The sequence below is a fragment of the Juglans regia genome, chromosome 10 (genome assembly GCF_001411555.2).
Source record: "Juglans regia cultivar Chandler chromosome 10, Walnut 2.0, whole genome shotgun sequence".
Taxonomy (NCBI): Eukaryota; Viridiplantae; Streptophyta; class Magnoliopsida; order Fagales; family Juglandaceae; genus Juglans; species Juglans regia.
In genome coordinates this window covers 30,593,272-30,614,002 of record NC_049910.1, presented here as the reverse complement: position 1 = coordinate 30,614,002, position 20,731 = coordinate 30,593,272, and the positions used below count along the sequence as shown (strand labels likewise).

General features: G+C 36.4%; 2 protein-coding genes and 1 non-coding gene across 3 annotated transcripts; 2 read left to right on the top strand and 1 right to left on the bottom strand.

The window, feature by feature from the left end:
- Positions 1-5,643: 5,643 nt before the first annotated feature.
- Positions 5,644-5,749, top strand: LOC118349798. The gene has a single exon (XR_004802712.1). It is a non-coding gene; the product is annotated as a small nucleolar RNA R71 (small nucleolar RNA).
- Positions 5,750-14,677: 8,928 nt separating this feature from the next.
- LOC108982424 lies at positions 14,678-17,072 on the bottom strand. Its single transcript, XM_018953799.2, has one exon. The coding sequence runs from the start codon at positions 16,834-16,836 to the stop codon at positions 15,040-15,042; it is 1,797 nt and encodes a 598-aa protein (XP_018809344.1). The 5' UTR covers positions 16,837-17,072; the 3' UTR covers positions 14,678-15,039.
- Positions 17,073-17,155: 83 nt separating this feature from the next.
- LOC108982425 (mitochondrial import inner membrane translocase subunit TIM17-2-like) lies at positions 17,156-18,221 on the top strand. The gene has a single exon (XM_018953800.2). The coding sequence runs from the start codon at positions 17,251-17,253 to the stop codon at positions 17,938-17,940; it is 690 nt and encodes a 229-aa protein (XP_018809345.1). The 5' UTR covers positions 17,156-17,250; the 3' UTR covers positions 17,941-18,221.
- The last annotated feature ends 2,510 nt before the right edge of the window (positions 18,222-20,731 follow it).

Here is a 20,731-nt window from a genome sequence, read left to right as displayed (position 1 = left end):
ATTTTCAATCGCTTCAGCCTTTTTCGATTCTTGTTGTTCACCGTTTTTTTTCACACATTTTGATCAAATAGAGTATAATTTCTTTTGAACTAACTTTTTCTTTAAATGTAGATTTTCACAAAAGTATTTTTTCAAACTGTAAAAGGTAAATCATGGTTTTTTAGGCTTAGAATGGAAATATATGATGTAGTTAAAATAGATATAGTTAAAAGAATAAATAAAGACTTATATAAAATAAGGATCAAGGGGATTGACTATGGGAAATACACCATGCAATGATGGCATGATAACTAAGATGATTGGGAAAGCTTTTCGGTTATGACAAAGAATGCCTAGATCATTTCTCTAATAATTGGTATCAACTAGGATTTCACGGATTCTAGAGCAAAGCAAGATTGAACTTCCGTGATTCAATTAATTCGACTCATTCTCTTCATATGCAAAACGAAAAAAGAAAAAAAAAAAAGACTGTGCTCAATTATGTTCAAGGGCAGAGATTTAAATCAAAGTACACACAAAACTCAGCTTGACATAAAATAAATTTTTGAAAATTTTTCTCAATCCTATTCGTAATCACAAATTTCAGAGTCAGAGAGAATTCAATCATAATCAAATACATGTTTGGTAAGAGAATCCAACAACTCAAGACATCCAGAATCACAAGTAAAATAAAATAAACAACAATCAAGAAGACAAAATGACTATAGGAATTTACACCCCCAAACTTAAACTAAATAATGTCCTCATTGTGATTCAAAAGTGAGAAAGAATGAAGAAATGAAAGGAACTTCCTTGGTTTCGTGGTGGATCTGCCGTAGTTTGTAATTTCCAGCTCTTTATTCATGCTAAACAATCCTACATCAAAATCTGAATTATTCAAAATGAAAATAAAAGAGTAAAAGAAATTTCTATGGGCTGCCTCCTATAAGCGCTTGTTTTAAAGTCTACAACCATACTTTTCAATCTTTATCAATTGGGGTCCCTAAGAGGAATAAGTGCACAGTTCCTCTCCACTTGTTCTCTGTAATAATGCTTAAATCTCTGATCATTAACTTTGAATATACTTCATGTCTTGACCTTCAAGTCTATTGCTCCAAAAGAGAAAAATTTGTTAATTGGATAAGGACGGAAGGACCTGTCCATCTTAACTTTCCTGGAAAGAGTTTGAGTCGTGAATTGAAGAGTAAAACCTGTTGTCCTGATGCGAACTCACGCCTGAGCATCTGCTTGTCATGCCACTTCTTCTTCCATTCTTTGTAGATTTTCGCATTTTCATAAGTATTGTTTCAGGACTCATCCATCTCATTCAATTTCAGAAGTCGTTTTTCCCATGTTGCCTTCAAATCAAATTAAACTTCTTTACAGCCCAATAAGCTCTATGCTCCAACTCCACAGGAATATGGCATGCCTTTCCAAACACTAATTGGTAAGAAGACATCCCGATAGGTGTTTCAAAGGATGTACGGTATGCCCACAATTCATCATCAAGATTCTTTATCCAATCCTTCCTATTTGTGTTGACTGTCTTTCCAAGGATGTTCTTAATTTCTCGATTCGAAATTTCAATTTGGTCATTAGTTTGAGGTTGATAGCCAAGTGCTATTTTGTGCTTCACACCATATTTAGAAAGCATGTTGTCAAACAACTTTTTGCAAAAGTGGGTTACTTCGTCACTAATAATAACTCATGGAGTGCCAAATCTTGTGAATATATTCTTATGCAAAAATTTAAGCACTACCTTTGCATCGTTTGTTGTTGTAGCAATTGCTTCCACCCATTTTGACACGTAATCCACTACTAGCAAGATGTAAACAAAGCCAAAGGAATGAGGAAAATGACACATGAAATCGATTTCCCAAACATCAAATAATTCAACCTCCAATATGTTTTTCAATGGTAGCTCCTGACGCTTGAAATATTTCTCATACGTTGGCACCGGTCACAAGTTTTCACTAAAGTACAACTGTCACGAAAAATCAAAGGCTAAAAGAAACCACTTTGAAGTACCTTAACTGCTGTTTGTGTTGCTCCAACGTGTCCTCCATATGATGATGAATGTCAAAGATGGAGAATGGCTTTCATCTCTTCTTTTGGTACACATATTCGGATGATTTGGTCAGGGCATCTTTTGAATAACAAAGATTCATCCCAAAGATAATATTTCACATCATGCAGAAACTTCTTGTGTTGGTGGTAAGTGAGATCTGGTGGAAGTACTTTACAAGTTAGGTAGTTTACAATACCAAGTAAGCTCGATCTCACATGCCACTGAATCCAGTTTTACTTCCTCTTGCTCCAACCGAGAGAGATGATCAGCAACTGAATTTTCGCTTCCTTTCTTAGCTCGAACCTCCAAATCAAACTCTTGAAGAAGCAGGTTCCAACAAATCAGCTCTAGGCTTAGCATCCTTCTTGCCAAACAAATAATGAATTGCTACATGATCAATGAACACTATCACTTTTGTACCAATGAGGTAAGACCGGAATTGGTCACAAACAAAAACAATAGCAAGCATCTCTTTCTCGGCTGTTGTATAATTTAGTTGAGCTTCATTCAAAGTCCAACTTGCATAATAGATGGCCCTGAACAGTTTATCTCGCTTTTGTCCTAATACTGCTCCAATTGCAAGGTCACTTGCATCACACATGACTTCAAAAGGTTGACTCCAATCATGTACAATCATAATTAGTGCTAAAACTAGTTTCTCCTTAATCGCATTAAAGACTTGCAAACAAGCATCATCAAAGACAAATGGAGAATTTTCTTTCAAGAAGATTACATAAAGGTTTAGAGAGTTTAGAAAAATCTTTTATAAATCTTCTATAAAATCCCGTATGACCCAAAAAGTTTCGGATTCTCTTCACATTCTTTGGAGGTGATAATTTTTCTATAGTTGCAACTTTAGCTCGATTAACCTTAATTCCTTTATGACACTCGATGGCCAAGCACGATCACTTCTTGAACCATAAAATGGTACTTCTCCTAGTTTAGGACCAGATTTTTGTCTTGACATCTCTACAAAACAAGAGCTAAATTATGCAAACAATGATCAAAAGATATATCAAAAATTGAAAAGTCATCTATGAAAATTTCCATGATATCTTTTGCCATATTAGAAAAGATGGCCATCATGCAACGTTGAAATGTCGTTGGGGCATTACACAATCCGAATGACGCCCTCTTAAAAGCAAATGTTCCGTATGGGCATGTGAATGTAGTTTTCACTTAGTCTTCGGGGGCTATGGCTATTTGGTTATACCCGAATAGCCATCTAAGAAACAATAGTAGGAATACCTGGCCAATTGATCCAACATTTTATCAATGAAAGGAAGTGAGAAATGATCCTTCATTGTTGCTTTGTTCAGTTTGCAGTAATCCATACATACACGCCAATACTTGACTGTTCTTGTAGGAATAAACTCATTATTGTCGTTCCTTACCACGGTCATTCCACCTTTGACGCAACTTGCATTGGGCTTACCCATGAGCTGTTTGAAATAGCATAAATAATTATAGCATTGATGAGTTTCAAAATTTCAACTCTCACAACTTCCTTCATTGATGGATTTAATCCTCTTTGGTGCTTGATCGACGGTTTATAAGATTCCTCCATTAAAATCTTGTGCATACAAATGGAGGGGCTTATACCTTTTATGTTGAAAATGGTCCATCCCAAGGCTTTTCTATGCTCCCTTAACACATGCAGCAGCTTTTTCTCTTCTTCAGGTGTGAGTGATGCGGCAAAAATCACTGGAAATGTGTAATTATCACCCAAGAATGCATAGCGAAGATGTTCAGGTAATTGCTTCAACTCTAGAAGGATGTAAGTTGTAGTTTGCTACGTCTTTTCTCTAGAAAATGTAGAATTCAGCTTTGATACAATCGGCTCTAGCCTCTCCACTTCATTGCTAAGTGATGTGTCCTACTGTAAGGCTTCCAAGGCAAATATATAATGGAGAAATCCTTCACTAACAATAGGTAAATCAAATCCACAAATAGCAGAGTTAGTGAAATTAAAAGCTTGAAATGAAGTGATGATACATTGTTCTAAGTGACCGGCTGGTGCATCTTCTTGAAAGGCATCTTTTACACATTGTTTAATGATATCTATCCGAAAAAAAATGCTTGGCTTTTCTAGAAATCTCATGGCTTGGTGGATGTTGAACATAAATTCACCATTTTGAACATCAATTAAAGCCCTTCTGATAGCCAAAAATTAGTGGGACTTCTTTGTCTTCCTCTATATCTAACACCACAAGATCACCAAGAAAAATAAATTTGTCTACCTTTACCATACATCTTCTATGATTCATCGTGGGTACTTGATGGATCGGTCTGTTAGTTGCAAATAAATGGTTGTTTGTTTCATCTCTCCAAGTCCTAATTTTCTACAAATAGAAAGTATCATAAGATTAATACTAGCACCAAAATCACATAAAACTTTATCAAAAAATGAACTTCCAATAGTGCATAGAAAAGTGAAACTCCCTGGATCTTTTAATTGTTGAGGCAATTTCTTTTGAAGAATGACACTGCATTCTTCAAAAAATTTTACTGTTTCAAACTTCTCCAACGTTTTCTTCTTGGAAATGATGTCTTTCAAGAATTTGACATAATTTGACATTTGTTCCAAAGCATCTACAAAAGGAATATTTATGTGAATTGTCTTAAAAATATCAAAAAATTTCGAAAATTACTTATCTAATTTTTGTTTTTGGAAACATTGATGATAAGGGAGTGGAGTAGGAAGAATAGGAGGATTGTCAAGAAGTGAAATTGCTGGAGGCTTGTCAGTTTCTCTCAATATATCATCCATAATCTCTTATTCTTCTACTTTATTCTTACTTTAGCCATTGTTTGCAGCTGTAGGAATGGACATGGTTTCCTTTAATGGCGACCTCTCAATTTTTCTTCCACTCCTATGTGTGATGGTCTTACATTGTTCATTTGGATTCACTTCTGTGTTGCTAGGAAAAATTCCTCTTTGTTGGGTATTGATGGTTGTGGCTAGTTGCCCAATTTGCACTTCAAGATTCTTCACAGTAGCTTCCATGTTGCTATAATGAGTCTCAATGTTGTCCATCCGTGAATCATTCTTTTTGAACCTCGTCTTTGTCTCCTCAAGAAAAGAAACCATTGCATCCTCAAGTGACATCTTCTTCTTGCTTGGTTGACTATCAAATTTCAGAAGAGATTTCAACACATTCTTTGTATTTCCTTAAGACAAATTCTCATGATTTCGAAGTCATGGATGATAGTAATTTGACATAAGATTACCATGATAGTTGTAATTCCGATTGTTGATGTATAGAACTTGTTCTTGACTCGTTTCATTACTCAGAATTGTCATACTTGCAGCCGCAACATAATCTGCACTTTATGATATTTCTTGGGTTGTCAAAGTTGAAACTTGAGTTGAAAGGGCTTCTAACGGCTCCAATTCATGAATCTCAGTAACTTTCTTAGCCATAGTTCTTTCGGTTGGCCATTTATAGTTATTTGAGGCCATTTTTTTCAAAAGAGATGTAGCACCTTCAGCTATCTTTGACATCAAATTTCCACTAGCAGCAGCATCAACTGTGGTCCGAGTTTTTTTCTCATTTAACCCATTGTAGAACATCTGAACTTGCAACCAGTCTGACAATCCGTGTTAAGGGTAGCGTCGAATCAAATCTTTATACCTTTCCCATGCTTCATAGAGTGATTCGAAATCATTTTGTTTGAATTGACCAATCTCACTCCTGAATTGAGCTGTTTTTGCAAGTGGAAAGAATTTAGCAAGAAAATTTTCGGCCATGTCCTGCAAACTAGTGATACTTCCTAGTTGTAGAAATTGTAGCCAACCTCTTGCCTTGTCCCTCAAAGAAAAAGAAAACAATTTCAGTCTAATGGTGTCTTCAGTAACACCATTAATCTTTACAGTATCGCAAATATCCAAAAACATCGCCAAATGAATATTGGGATCATCTAGTGGCGATCCACTGAATTGGGCTTGTTGCACCATGTTGATTTAAGGCTCGTTTGAGCTCAAAATTGTTGGCATTAATGGTTTGACGTATTATATCTGAGTAGTTGTTATTCACAATTGGCCGTACATAGTCATTCAAGGTGTGTGTTTGTGCATTTGCTTGTCCGTCAGACATAACTAGTACTTTTTTTTTCTTAGTGATCTAAGAGTTCTTTCAATTTCTGGATCAAATGGAGTAATGTCAAGATATCTAGCACAACACATCCAACGTAAAAAACACACCTGTAAAACAAAATAATTTCTAAATTAAAATCAAGATTGGTTAGTATCAAAAAAAAAAAAAAAAGAAATCAATTATTGGCAACGGTGCCAAAAACTTGATAGGTGCAAAACAGCAAGTGCATAGTATCGTAGTTTTATAGTAAAATGATGAGCATAGTGTCGTCCTCAGGGATTGATATCTCACTATTGACAAAAACCGAAATTATAAAAACATCGATTTTATTTAGAACAATCACTAAGATTGTTTGTAATTGCAAATTGATATAAAATTAATTCAAAGAAAATATTCAAAGGAAAAGAGAGCTATTGTTTGATGATCGAATCAATGAGAAAAAAAACTTTTAGGAAACCGATTTCACCTAATCCCTCACTATGCTTTTCTCATATAACTAATTGAATTTAATTCTCTTTGTTTGTTAGCAAAATCTCCTAAGCCATCCAAAAGCCTCTTTTGATAGTCAGTTAAATTTATTCTTGATCATCATTTTAAACAAGAGTATGTAAATCTCCTAAGACTAGCGATTTTAAGACTATATAGGTTCATATAGGTCTTTCGATTTCTATATTTACCTATACTGAAATATCTAAGGTCGATCCTATAATTTCATCTTTCGGAAGTAAATTACAAATTAAAATCATTTAATTAATGATCAGTCAATTAGAAACAATAAGCTCAGAATAAGTTAGACAAAAATAATAAAGATTTACTTTAAATTAACATAGAAAAGTAAATATAATTTAAAATTAGATTACATTATTTTTTTAAAATAAAAAAAAAATTAGTTCATACAAAAAATTAAATTCAATATAAACGGATTCATCGTATTTTTTTTTTAGAGGAATAATGAAAATCCCCTATCTGCCGTCGTTTTCCTCTTCAAATTTGCCATCTTCAATTCTTCTTCAAAACTTCTCCAGCCTTAAGTCACGTGGTAGGTAGAATGATAATCATGAGCTTTCTTTAATTTTTTAATTTTTTATCCTTTTGAATTTCAACATTCCTCTTCAAAGTTTTTTTTTTTTCAAATCTTTTTTCTGTTCACTTTTCTGTTTTTTCTTCCTTCACGCGTCAACTTTCGTCACATTTCAGGATTTTTCGTTCCATTTCTTTTTCTTTTACGTGTCTTCAATCTTTTTGTCTTTGCATTTTTTTTAGTTCCTCCAAATTTTGCCGTTATCTAGTATCTTGAAAATCACTTTGAACATCGGTCTCTCTCTCTATTTTAATTTCTGCTGTTATCCTCTTCAAATTTCTCAAATCTTTAACATTTCAAAAATCAACTTGATCATTATGTCCAAAACAGCCTCGATGACGAGCCCTTATATTCAGATAAATCTTAATTTAAATAAGAAAGAGTCCTTGGACGATAGATTGTTAAAATATAGGTCTTTTTTTTTTTCAAATCAAAAATAAAATTAAATGACAATAATATCGACAAAAATAAATAAAATTAGATAAAACTTAAAGTTAACAAGTGAAAAAATATACAAAATTATGCAAGGTGTAACACCCGGACCCAATCAAGCTCTTTTATTTATTTATTTTGTTTTAGTTTATTTTTTTATTTTATTTTTCTGCACACATTTTTTTTTTCCGCATGTTTCATTTTTGTTTTCTTCTCTTTTGGTCTTTATCTCTAAATTCCCGTAAGTTTTTTTTTTTTTCGTTCACGTCGCGCATGCTCACACACAACTTATCTTCATCCGCTCGCACGTCTCTTCCTCTAGGGTTTTCTTTTCTTGTTCATCCACCTATATATATATATTTATATATATAGGTATTTGAAGAAAGCTTTCGCCGCTGCCCTCCCACGCGAAACCTTAGCCCATCATTTTTTTTCCTCCTCTTTGCAAACAGCGAATCACCCTCTAGCTCAGTCACGACCCACGCCGTCCCAGCATCACCGCAGCCTGTCCTCACCCATTCGAAAAGCACCACGCCAGTTTAACAGGAAGCCTCTGCCTTCCTACTCCGCGTAGCGTGCACCTAGTTGCATGCCGCAGGAAGCCATCGCAGCCGCCTTCCCGACGAACCTGGTCTACACCTCCTTAAGCTGTCGTGAACCCACACGGAACCACCGCTGACCATCACCAAGAAAAATAGGAGAGCCCTTGCTTCTCATCTCAAAAACAAAGCATCACCACTTTTTCGGTTGGTCACCACCGTACGTCGGGAAAACTATTGGGCTAGCCACAGAATCTGCCGTTTGTCACCTTTCCGTCAGCCTCGAGCCGCCTCAGTTCTGTCTTGTCCCTCGCGGTGAGCTTTTGCCAAACGCTGCACTACTTCTCCGTTTTCTTTGTTTCTCTCTCACCGTGTTTCTCTCTCTCTCTCTCTCTCTTCCAGTGCACCGCCGTAGTACCCACCATCTCTAGCGCACCCGCCCAACTCCGTTGCAGCTCCACTTCTCTCGGTAGGTCCTCCGTTACTCTCCAACCACGCGACATTGTCTTGTTGCTTGGGTGTTTTTGTTATTGTTCCGAAAACTTCTGTAGTTTAGGAAATGTTTTGTCTAATAATTATATTATTACCTTTTGTGAGATGTATAAGATATTGTACTGAGTTTATATAGTATTTTTTTTAAATTATACTAAGTGTAACGTATTATTTTTATTGAAAGTGTGAAATTTTATTTTGAACATTTTAATTATGATTAAAGAAAATCACTTAAGTATTTTTTAATATGTTATTAAGTAAAGATTTATTTAATAGTAAACAATATTTGTGTAATGTTATTTTTTTACATTTTAGATATGTTTTAGTCTATTTAATAATAGTTATGGTTTATTTTAAAGTATTTTGGGATAATTATTTTACTCTATATTAAACTTCATAAGTTGTTTTCATTAATAAATAGGTCTGAATTTTAAATGTTTTAGTCATAGTATTAAATTAGCATTGGCGATTTTAGAAAGTGATGATTGGTAATTTTAGGTTTTGAGGAATTAAATAGGTTATTTTATAAGCTTAGGATTAAATATCGAAATACGTGATTAATTAGAATTTATGAGAATTACGTGATTATTTTATAGGTGACGATTAATTATTGTCCGACGTTTTTGAGGAATTTCGAAAAAGTTAAGAAGTTCAGGTAAGCGGGGTTCCTATGCTAGACTTTGCATTTAAAATAAAATGAGCTGAGGTTATTTTTTGGAAAATACACATATTTGATGTTGAAAAAAAATTTGAACTGTCTCAATTATTTGTTCTGCATTACTCATGAGATTCTGTTTAAGAAGAAATTATTTTCTGTCATGACCGGTGTAGACATGAGCTTATTTTTGACATTCTGTTTCTGAACTTTGAAAAAGAGAGCGAATATGCAATTTTGTGCATAAATTATGTTGTGTAATGATTTTGTTCTGTTCTGAAGATTTTATGTACTCTGAAATGATCTGATGTGATTTCTGAAAACCTCTGGCATAACATTCTGTTTCTGTTTCTGTTTCTGTTCCATTCTGACCTCACCACGGGTGTAACACTGTGGCCTCTGTTCGGGTTGGTACCAACTTTTCTGTTTCTGGTGCACCCACTTTGGAAACAAAGTGGTTTTCTGCGTGGTCTTTCCTATGTGCACACTCGGGGCACCGAGAATGAATAAGGGGAAGATTCACATTCTGTTTATACTCGGTTAGTTACCGGGGTTTGCACAACCCTACCACGGGGGTTAAACATGATATTTGTTATGATATGATAAGATAAGATATGATGTTTCAGTTTATGCTATGCCAAATGGATTTTGATTATGAATATTTTCAAACTTTCGCTCTGATATTTTTGATAATATGTTCTGATGCTGCATTTTGAAAACATTATTCTGATTCTGCATTCTAAAAGAAAATATTTTTGTTCTGCATTCTGAACTCTGTAAATGCTCATGTTTACATACTAGTATATGTCCTGTGCTTACTGAGTTGTTGATAACTCACCCCTTATTTCCATATATTTTTCAGATATTTTTGATGGTTCAGTTGGAGAACAAGAGTAGAAAGTTTTAGCAGGTGTAATGATCAGAGTGGAATAAGTGTCCGAGGGTACAAGTGCTTATTTGAGAGTCGTAGTTAGTAAACCAAATTTATGTTTCAGATATTTTGATTTGATGAGTTAAAGATAATTTCGAATTTTAGAGAGTTTTTAATTTATGTTATTGAGATTTTCTTTATTGTCCCCATGGAGGAACTTAGATATTTAGATTGATTAAATTGATTAATATTTTATTAGATTTTTTAGATTTTATAATTGTACTATTTAAGTTGATTTGAGATATTAAAAGTTAACTCTGCGGACCTCCGGGATCGGGGCGTTACACAAGGCATCACTCACATCATACAAACATATCTTAAGGCCCAGTTTGGAAATTGAATTGAATTGAAATCAACTCAGTAATCTCAGTTTAGTCTAATTTTAAGTTGAATTTAATTCAAACACTTTACTATCAAATCACTAAACTCGTCTCAATTTAAAACCTCTTTACACAGGAGACCCACAATTTTTTTTAACTCAATACCTCTGTACACACGAGACCCAATATTTTTTTTAACTTCTCATAAATATATTTAAACTCATCTTAACATCTAAATACATCTAAACTCATTTTAAGTGGACCTCACAAAACTCACACTATCATTTCAGCTCACTATTATTCATAAAAATTTAACTCAATTCAACTTAACTCAACATCCAAACGAGACTTATTAGTCATCCTATCATTTAATCACAAAACAGTTGATGAATAGGAAACAAAATTACTTTTAGTTTCTTACATTTTTCTCATTAAATTTTCAATTTTTTTGCTTCAAATTTTAGGTTTTTAAATTTTCTAATTATTGTTTAATTCTAGGTTACTCCAGGTCTAACTGTTTTTTATTTTTTAATTCAAGGATAAGATTTTTTTCATTCGAACAAAAAGGGATTGATTGTGGACATTTCAAAAAATAAAAAATTAATAAAAAAAAACTTTACACTTGTCGTGTAGAATCATGAGATTACTTTTATATGTACAACTACAATTTAGAAGGTTCTTTTTGTGGTCTAGGAATTAAATGCTTGGAAGCATGACACGAAGGAAGGAAGCCTACTAGCAATTGAGTCCAATTATTTATTTATTTATGTCTTCATGTACTTGTAAAACCATCTTTTTTAATCAAGGATTATCGTCCGAATCAATTCCTTTATGTCTTTTTGGAAATGTGTTTATTCTAAAAGAAAGATTCTATTCATTATCTTTACACCACACACCATATTTTTTTAAAAATTTTTTTCTCTTACCAAATATGTTACGTATGAATGATGAGTAGAAGAAATAAATTAACTTAGGAAGAATAAAAAATAAAAATAAATAAAAAAATACAAATAAATATAGTGTACGGTGCGTGTGAATGATGAGTAGTAAAACTCATTTTAAAAATGAGTTGTATCTATTATTTTGAGATATATGAATGTCATTTTTTGTAGAGAGAGAGAGAGAGAGTCCAACATGAAACATTGTGTTTGGATAGTGAGGTATTCTTGTATATTTCATGAATAATAGTAAAAATTTAATAAAAATTTAATGATAGAATATTGAATAGCAGTAAATAATAATAAAAAATAAGTAAAATAAATAATAAATTATAGTAAAATATTATGAGAATACCGAAAATCTCACCCAAAGGATAGAGCTGCCTTTTATTGTATAGCCCATGATCTCAATGGGCTTTCTGTGGAAAATAAAAAAGAAAAAGCTATGAGATATGTTGCAGTAGTCCCAAATAGATCCTTTAACCGAGATCCTCTCATAACTTTTTAACTACTCTGTCTGTGATCAATGAAAGGATAAGAGAAAGAAGAGAAAATCCATTATATTTCTCATATTCACCAAAATGGGTCCACATCAAATCAGTATTCGATATTATCACATCAAACACTCGTAGGAAATCCGAAGTAACTTTTAGGGGTATCGTAAATAATAAAATATTCAATAACCAAGATGGGTCGGTCTCCCCATACAGGAATTACGAACACCAAGTGAAACAGAGAGTCTCTCAAGAACAACCAAGGCAACCCCAACTCAAACAATAATACATAATAACTAATAAGTACCAAACCTGCAGCCAATACGCAGGGCACATGGTAAAGGCAAAATGCTACAGCACATAACAGCAAAAGTCAAGTCAAGTACATCTACTAAACATTTTGCAACCAACCAAGCATATAATCTGATATCCTTATTAAGTCCTCTATCTATTTATTTCTATGGGAGGCATGAACATCCCCAAGTGAGCAAAATCTTTAATTTTAATGCAGCTGGGAATCTCGTTCAGAATGCTCCCAAGAAGGAAGTTAATCTTTCTGTAAAGAGCACCACATAGAGGCTGCCAACATCATTTTTGTCGAGACATTTGAGATTCCTTTCCCCTTTTTGTGGCAAATAGTACAATCGATTCAGGCAGAGAAAGTTCAAGAAAATAATAGGATGGTCACGACCACCAATAGAGAATCTCTCAGCTTGGGCAAGACCTTGAAAACATATTCTATCCATAATGCTTGACCTTCATTCAAATTATAGCCACAATATAAGGAATGTGGAGGGATGTGTCCCTTTGAACCACGCCTAATTATACCATGAGACAAGTCATCCGTGAAAATACCACCACTAGGAGATCACCATAACAACTTCTTGGTCTTACATTTGGCGAGGGACGTTGTTTCTAATATCCTTCCAAATAGGATTAGGGTTAAATGGCCACTTCAAATTTGTACCCTCAATGATAGTGCTTAGTTTGGAGTTCTCTTCTTCCTCGAATTCTTGAGGTATAGTCTTAACACCTATAATCATTTTTTTTTTATAAGTAAAATAAGTATATATTCATCCAAACAAGTGTCAATTACAAAGAAAAGTTCTACTGCTCCCATCCTAACATGGATGGATTTGCCTTAACTTACTACAAATCTGAAATGTCCTTTGGGTGGGTTTGGTTTTTGGCTTTATGTTTTGGAGATCGGAGAGGACGTCCCTTACTCCATTCATACTGAATGGTGGAATGAGTGAGAAAAACGGTTATTAATACACTGTAAGACTAAGGAATCTCACAGCATAAGATTGAGGAATAAGTTGAAACTTGCCTGCCAAGGCCAAAATCCTACAAGTCCATCTTCTAACTCTAGCCAATCTTTTACACCAATATTCAACAGTCACACTAGTGCAAACGAGAGGAAATCAATGACATTCCTAATTATCTCATAGGGAATGAATCCAATTTGAACCCCGACATAATACTAAGACTTGACCCTTAGCACTTTCTGCAACCTCACACATAAAGATACCGTCTTTCCATACTAGGGGATCAGAGCCCTAACACGAGCTAGAAACTTATTAATCTATCAAGAATATGGACTTGATATCACCACCACAAAAGATCGGAATATTTTCCCCAGAAAGTAACCAACTAGCGCCTCCTTAGTGTTTACAGAGAACTTTACTCTCCAACATTCCTTAATCCATTGTATTGCCTGCTCGGAGAAACCCATCGAGCTCAAGAATTTTCATCTCATCAGATTGTATGCTTTAATCAAGTCTGTCCTCGAGGCACAACTAAAGGAACCCTTATTCCAGTGGTAATAATTCATGGACTCTTGGGGCCAGGTGGCCGATGAGGGTTTCATTGAGGTTCAGCCGGGAGGCCAAATGTCTTTTTCATGAATACTCGGTGACAGAAAACTCAATACCGACTAAATCAATGACACAAAGAAAGGGGAACAAAAAGACCAGACAGATACCAAACAAAAAAAAAGAAAAAAAGACAATAAACAAAAGCTCAGAATCTATGACAAATACTACCGGTCAGATTGGGCTTCTTTCGGCTGTTTGAAAAGAGCAACCCCAAGCCCACACACCTTTCTAACAATCTTGCTAAGCAAGGTGGGGCTTGTTTAGCTTCCAAAACTAGAACTACATTATGTTTTGTGTAGCAATAACTCATGCTTGTAGCACACCATGTTGGAAATTACCAGAAGATACTAGAAGAATAAACAACTTCCTGAATCAGTGAAAGGAGAAAGCTGGCTAAGTTTTGGTATTGCATTCTTACAAGGAACAATAGGCAATCAGTGACAAGAAAACTTGTCAAAGCTGCATCTTCTCATATTTCATATGTAAAATAAATAAAAAAGCAAAGGCAATATCTGGCTATATTTGCAAACAAGTATTGCAATCTTTTGAGAATCAATTTGAGGCAGACCAAGCTTCATCGTAAAATGCAAGTTTTTGCATGATTAGCATCAGAAAACCTTGCATTAATTTCAAGGTCATATGGAACAAACAGTTAATTTGTGGACAAAAACAGGAAAAATAACACGCACATAAGTTCAAGTTAAATGTAGTTTTTATGGCGATGAGAGAACCAAGGCAATGTTAGCACAGAGTAGTTTGCCAGCAGTTTAACTGTGAAGGATAATAGCATATGCCAAAGGTTAGTTATTCACTGGAGAGATGTGAAAGGAACATTTATAATCTGCATACATCATGAAAACCCTGGAGACATTTGATTTCAAGGACATAGGATCTCATCCAAGGGCATCACGTCGCTTATGGCCACAGTAACAACTCCAATGGCAAATGTTTCCAATCAAGAAATCAGAGGGGCATTCAAAGTTGCAAATTCACTAACAACTCTGCATAACCCTACAGATGCTGATAAAAATTTTATAATGCAAACATTATAAGTTCAAAAGAAAATGATAAGATAATTATAATGAGCTTGGATAAATAAACTCATGTAAAAAATTCAATGCATCTGCCAAAGGACCTCAGTCAAGAGCATCAGTCAACTTATCTTCGACGAGACACTCGTTTTTGTAATTGTTTCCAATTAAGTGATGAAGAAGGACACCTGCTGCTACGCTAACATTTAAGCTCTCCACAGCTAAAAAGGACCTGAACTCTTCACCTGAGCACCCAGACACTGCTTCTGCAGTTTCCAAATCATTAACTCCACTTGTAGATACATCCACAGGAATACTCCCAGGGATCCTAATCAAATGAGTACATGATCTCTCCACCAAAGGCCTCAACCCAGTACCCTCACTGCCCAAAACAAGAATCGTTGGTGCACCAGGCAAAATCTCATCCAAGGGAACAGCTCTTGGAGAAACTGAACCTCCAAGAACTCGCCAACCATTTTCAGCTGAGGTTACTAGGAACTGCATCATATTCTTACAATACCTGAGCTCCATTAATTCAAGTGCGCCTGCACTTGCTTTGCTCACAACACCACTCAACGGGGCCGAATTCTTGGCACATAAAACCACCCCCGAAGCGCCAAAGAAGTACGCCGACCTAATGATTGCCCCCAAATTCTGAGGATCTGTAACCTCATCCAAAGCTACCCAAAGAGAACCTTTATCTTCCTCAACAGAAACAGGGTCCAATTCCTTTATTTTTACCATCTCCAATGGAGAAGCATCTAGCACGAGACCCTGATGGGGGCGGTTATCAGCCACCATATTGAGATTATGCTTTGAAGCTTCCTTTATGCTTAGCCCAATTTTTTCAGCCATCCTCAAAACTTTCTCAAACCCCCTTTTGTCCTTCTTCTTCCGATTATTATTACTCAAATCCAACCCTTCTTGGAGGTACAACGCATAAAATTCTCTTCTTTGAGCTGATAAAGCAGCCAAAACTGGACCAACCCCATAGATCCCTTCGCCAACCATTTTAGGAACTGCTGATTCAGTAGCCTCTTTCCATGTCTTTCTACCCCAATTTTCCTGTTTGTTCCACCTTTTTACCTCAGGTTTCTCAGGTCCAGCATTTACATCAACCATTTGCTTGGACCTATGCATAATCTTATCCCATCTCGGATCATCAACGACCCCTAATTCTTCTTCTTCTTCTCCTTCTTCATCTTCCTCAAAATCTCCATGTCTGTGACCAAGATCACTTTGCCGATCCTCTGCAATGTCTATTCCATTCCTAGCTTCTTCACTCCCTTCGGCTAACTGATCACTTTTAATCACAAAATTGTCCGCTGCCACCTTCCAAGAAGAACCAGCATTTTCTATTGTTGTTGCTTCCTCCAATCTTTTTGCCAATTCCTCCCTCAAAGACCTACTGCCCCCTTTCTCCAACCTCTTCGCGGATTCCTCCCAAGAAGTACGACTTGTCTTTGAAGATGTCCCTTTCTCCAACGCTTTTGCTTCTTTATCTCTATTTGAAGCTAACCAAGGAAGAGCTTTTCCAGTTCTTCCCGCAGAGTTCTTTTCACCGCTTCTTCGAGCATACGAACTTGAAGAACTTGTAGCTCTAGTCGAAAGGCAATACTGTATGGCACTTTTATCCCGGAACCGACTCGCAACGCTTCTGGGTTTTGAGAAATTGCCAATTTTCAAGCTCTTCCAATGAGAGCATTTTGTGAAATTTATGGGTTCCATGAAATGACAATTTTCAAGGGTTATGACTTTACTGGAGTTCAAATGGGGTTTTGGACGAGACCAGTTGGGTAAAGATTGCTGCTTTGCGGAGTGGAGCAATTTGGGGCATCTGGGTTGTGAATAAATTCTTAAAGCCAAGGGAAATGCTTGACTTTTCGTCAAACTGGTATACATTGCAAACACTTCAGAAAATACGACCAAACTTGAGTGTAAGAGCCTTGCTATTAACCGAAGTAGGATAAAGGAGAAGAAAAACCTGGACCAAAAAAAACTACTAGTATAAATCTAATGAACAAGAAGACTTTTAGGTTGAAAATACAGCAGTGAGTTCCTTATCCGCACTCCATTCATGTATCGCTTTCTATCGAGTGAGGGTTTTTTTCACAAGAGAAGCCAAGGAATCTAGGTCTCATTTGGTTTGTTTTGGATACGAGTCGGCGTTTCAGGTCGGGGACAACACAGTAAACGACACGACGTTTGTATTGATAAAAACGACATGCACTTTAAAAATACAACACGCATATACACACACCGACCGTCTTCCTCTTAACTACTCTCAAAACTCAACCCTAAAGAAACTTCGACTTCATGGGGACGCCGGAGACGTCTAGGGAGCCGTGCCCGGACCGCATCCTCGACGACGTAGGCGGCGCTTTCGCCATGGGAGCCGTGGGTGGCTCGGCCTTCCACTTCCTCAAGGGCATCTACAACTCTCCCATCGGGGCGCGATTCGTAGGTGGCTCCCAGGCCGTGCGTCTCAACGCACCCCGCGTCGGAGGCAGCTTCGCCGTTTGGGGCGGCCTCTTCTCCGCCTTCGACTGCACCATGGTATACGTCCGCCAGAAGGAGGACCCCTGGAACTCCATAGTGGCCGGCGCAGCCACCGGTGGCTTCCTCTCCATGCGCCAGGGGCTCGCCTCCTCAGCTCGATCGGCTGCTTTCGGTGGTGTCCTCTTGGCTCTCATCGAAGGAGCTGGGATCATGCTGAACCGGATGTTCAGTGCACAACAACAGATGCCCATGATCATCGAAGAGCCCCCACCTAATATGCCCGCTCTTCCTGGATTTATGGGTCAGTCACCGGGCCTTCCCCTGGTCCAGCCCCCGTTAGAGCCGGCGTCAGCAAGTGGATCTTCTTCGGATTCGAGTTCAGGTTGGCTCGGAGGTTGGTTCGGCGGAGAAAAGAAGAAAGATTCGGCGGCAACGAGTAGCGGAAGCGAGACGAAGATCTTGGAGAGTTTCGATGCACCACCGGTGCCGAATTTTGAGTACAAATGAAAACATAAAAGAAAAAAAAAATTTGAGGCAAAGAAAGGTCTTCGATCGAAAGTTGTTCTTTTTTTTTCGGTTGTAACGATGATTTCAGAACAAGAGAATTTGGGAGTTTTTGTTAGGCATTGTGTCGGACCCGAGTTTTGTGATAAAATTGTTCTTCTTTTATGGTAAGATAGTGGCACTGTAAAATAATGCTTCTTCCAAATGGTATTTATCAAAATTAATGCTTCTTTCAATGTTGTATTTTGGATTTTGATTGGGAGCTAAATTATTTATTGATGAGTTTAATTAGATGTGTTGTTGGGAGCTGGCGGTGGTCTTGAATTGGGGCTATGAAATTGGCTGTTGTGTCTAAAATAGTGGGTGGTTCTTGAATTCTAGATTGTGCTTGGCAGAAAAGGCTGCACCTTTTGGGTATCTTTGGCCTTTGCAAGTGTAATTTCGTATTGATCTATTCGCACTGCTGTATCTTGGACCCTCGGTGCCACATTTATGTGGAGTAACCAAGTTGTGAATGCTTTGGTTGTTAATTGTTAATCATATCTATGTGTTAAGTTTATAATCATTAGGAAAATGCTACACCATCATCTCACTTCCATCCTACTTTCTTGATACGTATTACCCATCAACATTGAGTTTAATGTTTTTTATTTTGTATGTATTGACATTTTACATTTTTATGTTAATTGGATATGTTCCTTTGTGGTTGTTTCTATTCTTCATTGATTGCAATTCCCTTGTCATGCTTCCTCCACAATTCATTATGTTCTTTCTCACGGTTATATCATTAAATGAAGTCTTCTTTTGAGAAGAATACTCCAGCTATGCGCTACCTTTAACGAACTAGATCGCAATGACTTCTACCATGGTGGGGTTGGTGGAGAGGATGGGGATGGTGTATGCTCAAAAGGTGGGGCTCACCCTGGCTCTGTTACTGGACATGATATGGACCAGTGTAGCAGCGTCCAAGTCGCTGGATTTGTACAGAATTAGGGTTTTGAAGAGGGACTATTAGATTGGGGATTTTGTGTGAACCACTTCGTGAAGGGCTTGGGGATTTGCTTGGCGTGTCAGAACATGGATCTGGCTTTGCCTGAGTTGGTTCTGGCTGAGCTGCTCTATCTGTCATCAAGGCTCATGCGGAGGGTGAATTGACCCAAGTGCTTATCTGGAGCGGCTTAATAATGTTTCCCTTTCAACCACTGGCGGCTCTCTCATCTTAGAAATGGTACACCTTTTTTATCTTTTGGGGGCAATGCAGAATATAAATTGTTGCTCATTATCAAATGGACATATTGATATACTGCATTTGCGCATACGTTTTGGAGGGAGACTTACATTGTGTCCTTTGTTTGTTATTTCTACTTTATTGTGTGATGTTGTTGGATGTTTTAGCAATGATTTTTTGTGTAATGATGAAGTTTTGGGGAACGGGGATATGGCATTATTTGCTTTAGGATGCTCAACTGTATTAAGCTCGTGATACACAAATTGTTAGGCAAGCGATCTCATAAGCTTTCTGTGAACCTTCCCTTTGCTTCACCAGTGACCTAGACATGATACCAATTATGCAATTTTAGTTTACCCAACTTCTGAAATAGAAATTGATTCCCTAGCAATGCATGGGGAAGGCAGATGCAGAGACAACTTCTGTACAAGTTATGTTTCATGTGTTGAGAAGTGTCATCTCGTCACACTTTATTGTATATCCCTCTTAGGTCAAATGTTCAGATATGATTCTTGAGCGGCACATATTCACTGTCTTTTTAAGTTTGTTCTTCATTTATCTTCTATCCGATTCACTGTCTTTTTAAGTTTGTTCATTTTTACTTAAAAATGATGGATGACAGATTTCTTTGTTATATCCTATATAAGAAATGTTCAGGGTTTCTTGCTAGTTTGATATGCTAGTCTGCATTATCTTTAGTGGCTTAAGGAAAAATAAATGAAGCACAAATTGGGCCATTATGGGGTTGGCCTGATCTGGCTATCCATGGCTGGGTAGGCCACTACAGGGTTGGCCCTGATTGGGCCAGCACTGTGGTGGTTGAATGGGGTGATCTAACCATTCGTTTAGGAACTTGTAGCTAAAGTAAGTAATATTTTATAAATAATTAAATATTTTGTTAAAAGAAAGGCAACAAGTGTTACTAGACCAAGTATACAGATTAGTCAGAACAAGCTGCTTTTGAATAAAAATAAAAATTTTATTTGCAAGTCCATGTGAATGACATTCCACACTCCTAATATGATAGAATTTCATTTGTTGAAAAGATTTAGAAATTTGAATCCGACAAATTAAATTATACCATGAGCACATAATGGATGGTGTATCCTCCACACTAACTTGTAAGTTGAAGGATTTGAACAAAATCTTTCAGTCTAATATTCCAACTCTATCATGTCACTGTTTTGCGATATCAAACACTTTTGATGTCATTCATAGCTTGAGTCTTATACTTTGTAAATGAATATAAACAAAATCTCTCATATTTTCCTTGGTGGAGAAGGCAGAAGGTCCATGAATTGGTATAATTTCAGACCTAATATGGAGTAGTGAACTTCTATAATCAAAATTTTAAAACAAAGGGTAGGAGTGAATGTAGGTCTTGTTTTAAAGTTTTATCATATTTAGAACCTATTCAGACATGATGTAGGATTTGAAGCTGATTTCGTCTGGAATTGCTCTTTTTCCCCTCCTTTTCATTTAGGGTTGTTGATAAAGTTTGGTATCGTCATTGATGAGGTGCATATGGGATGTAACTATTGCTAGAAGCTTTGACAACAAGGAAGA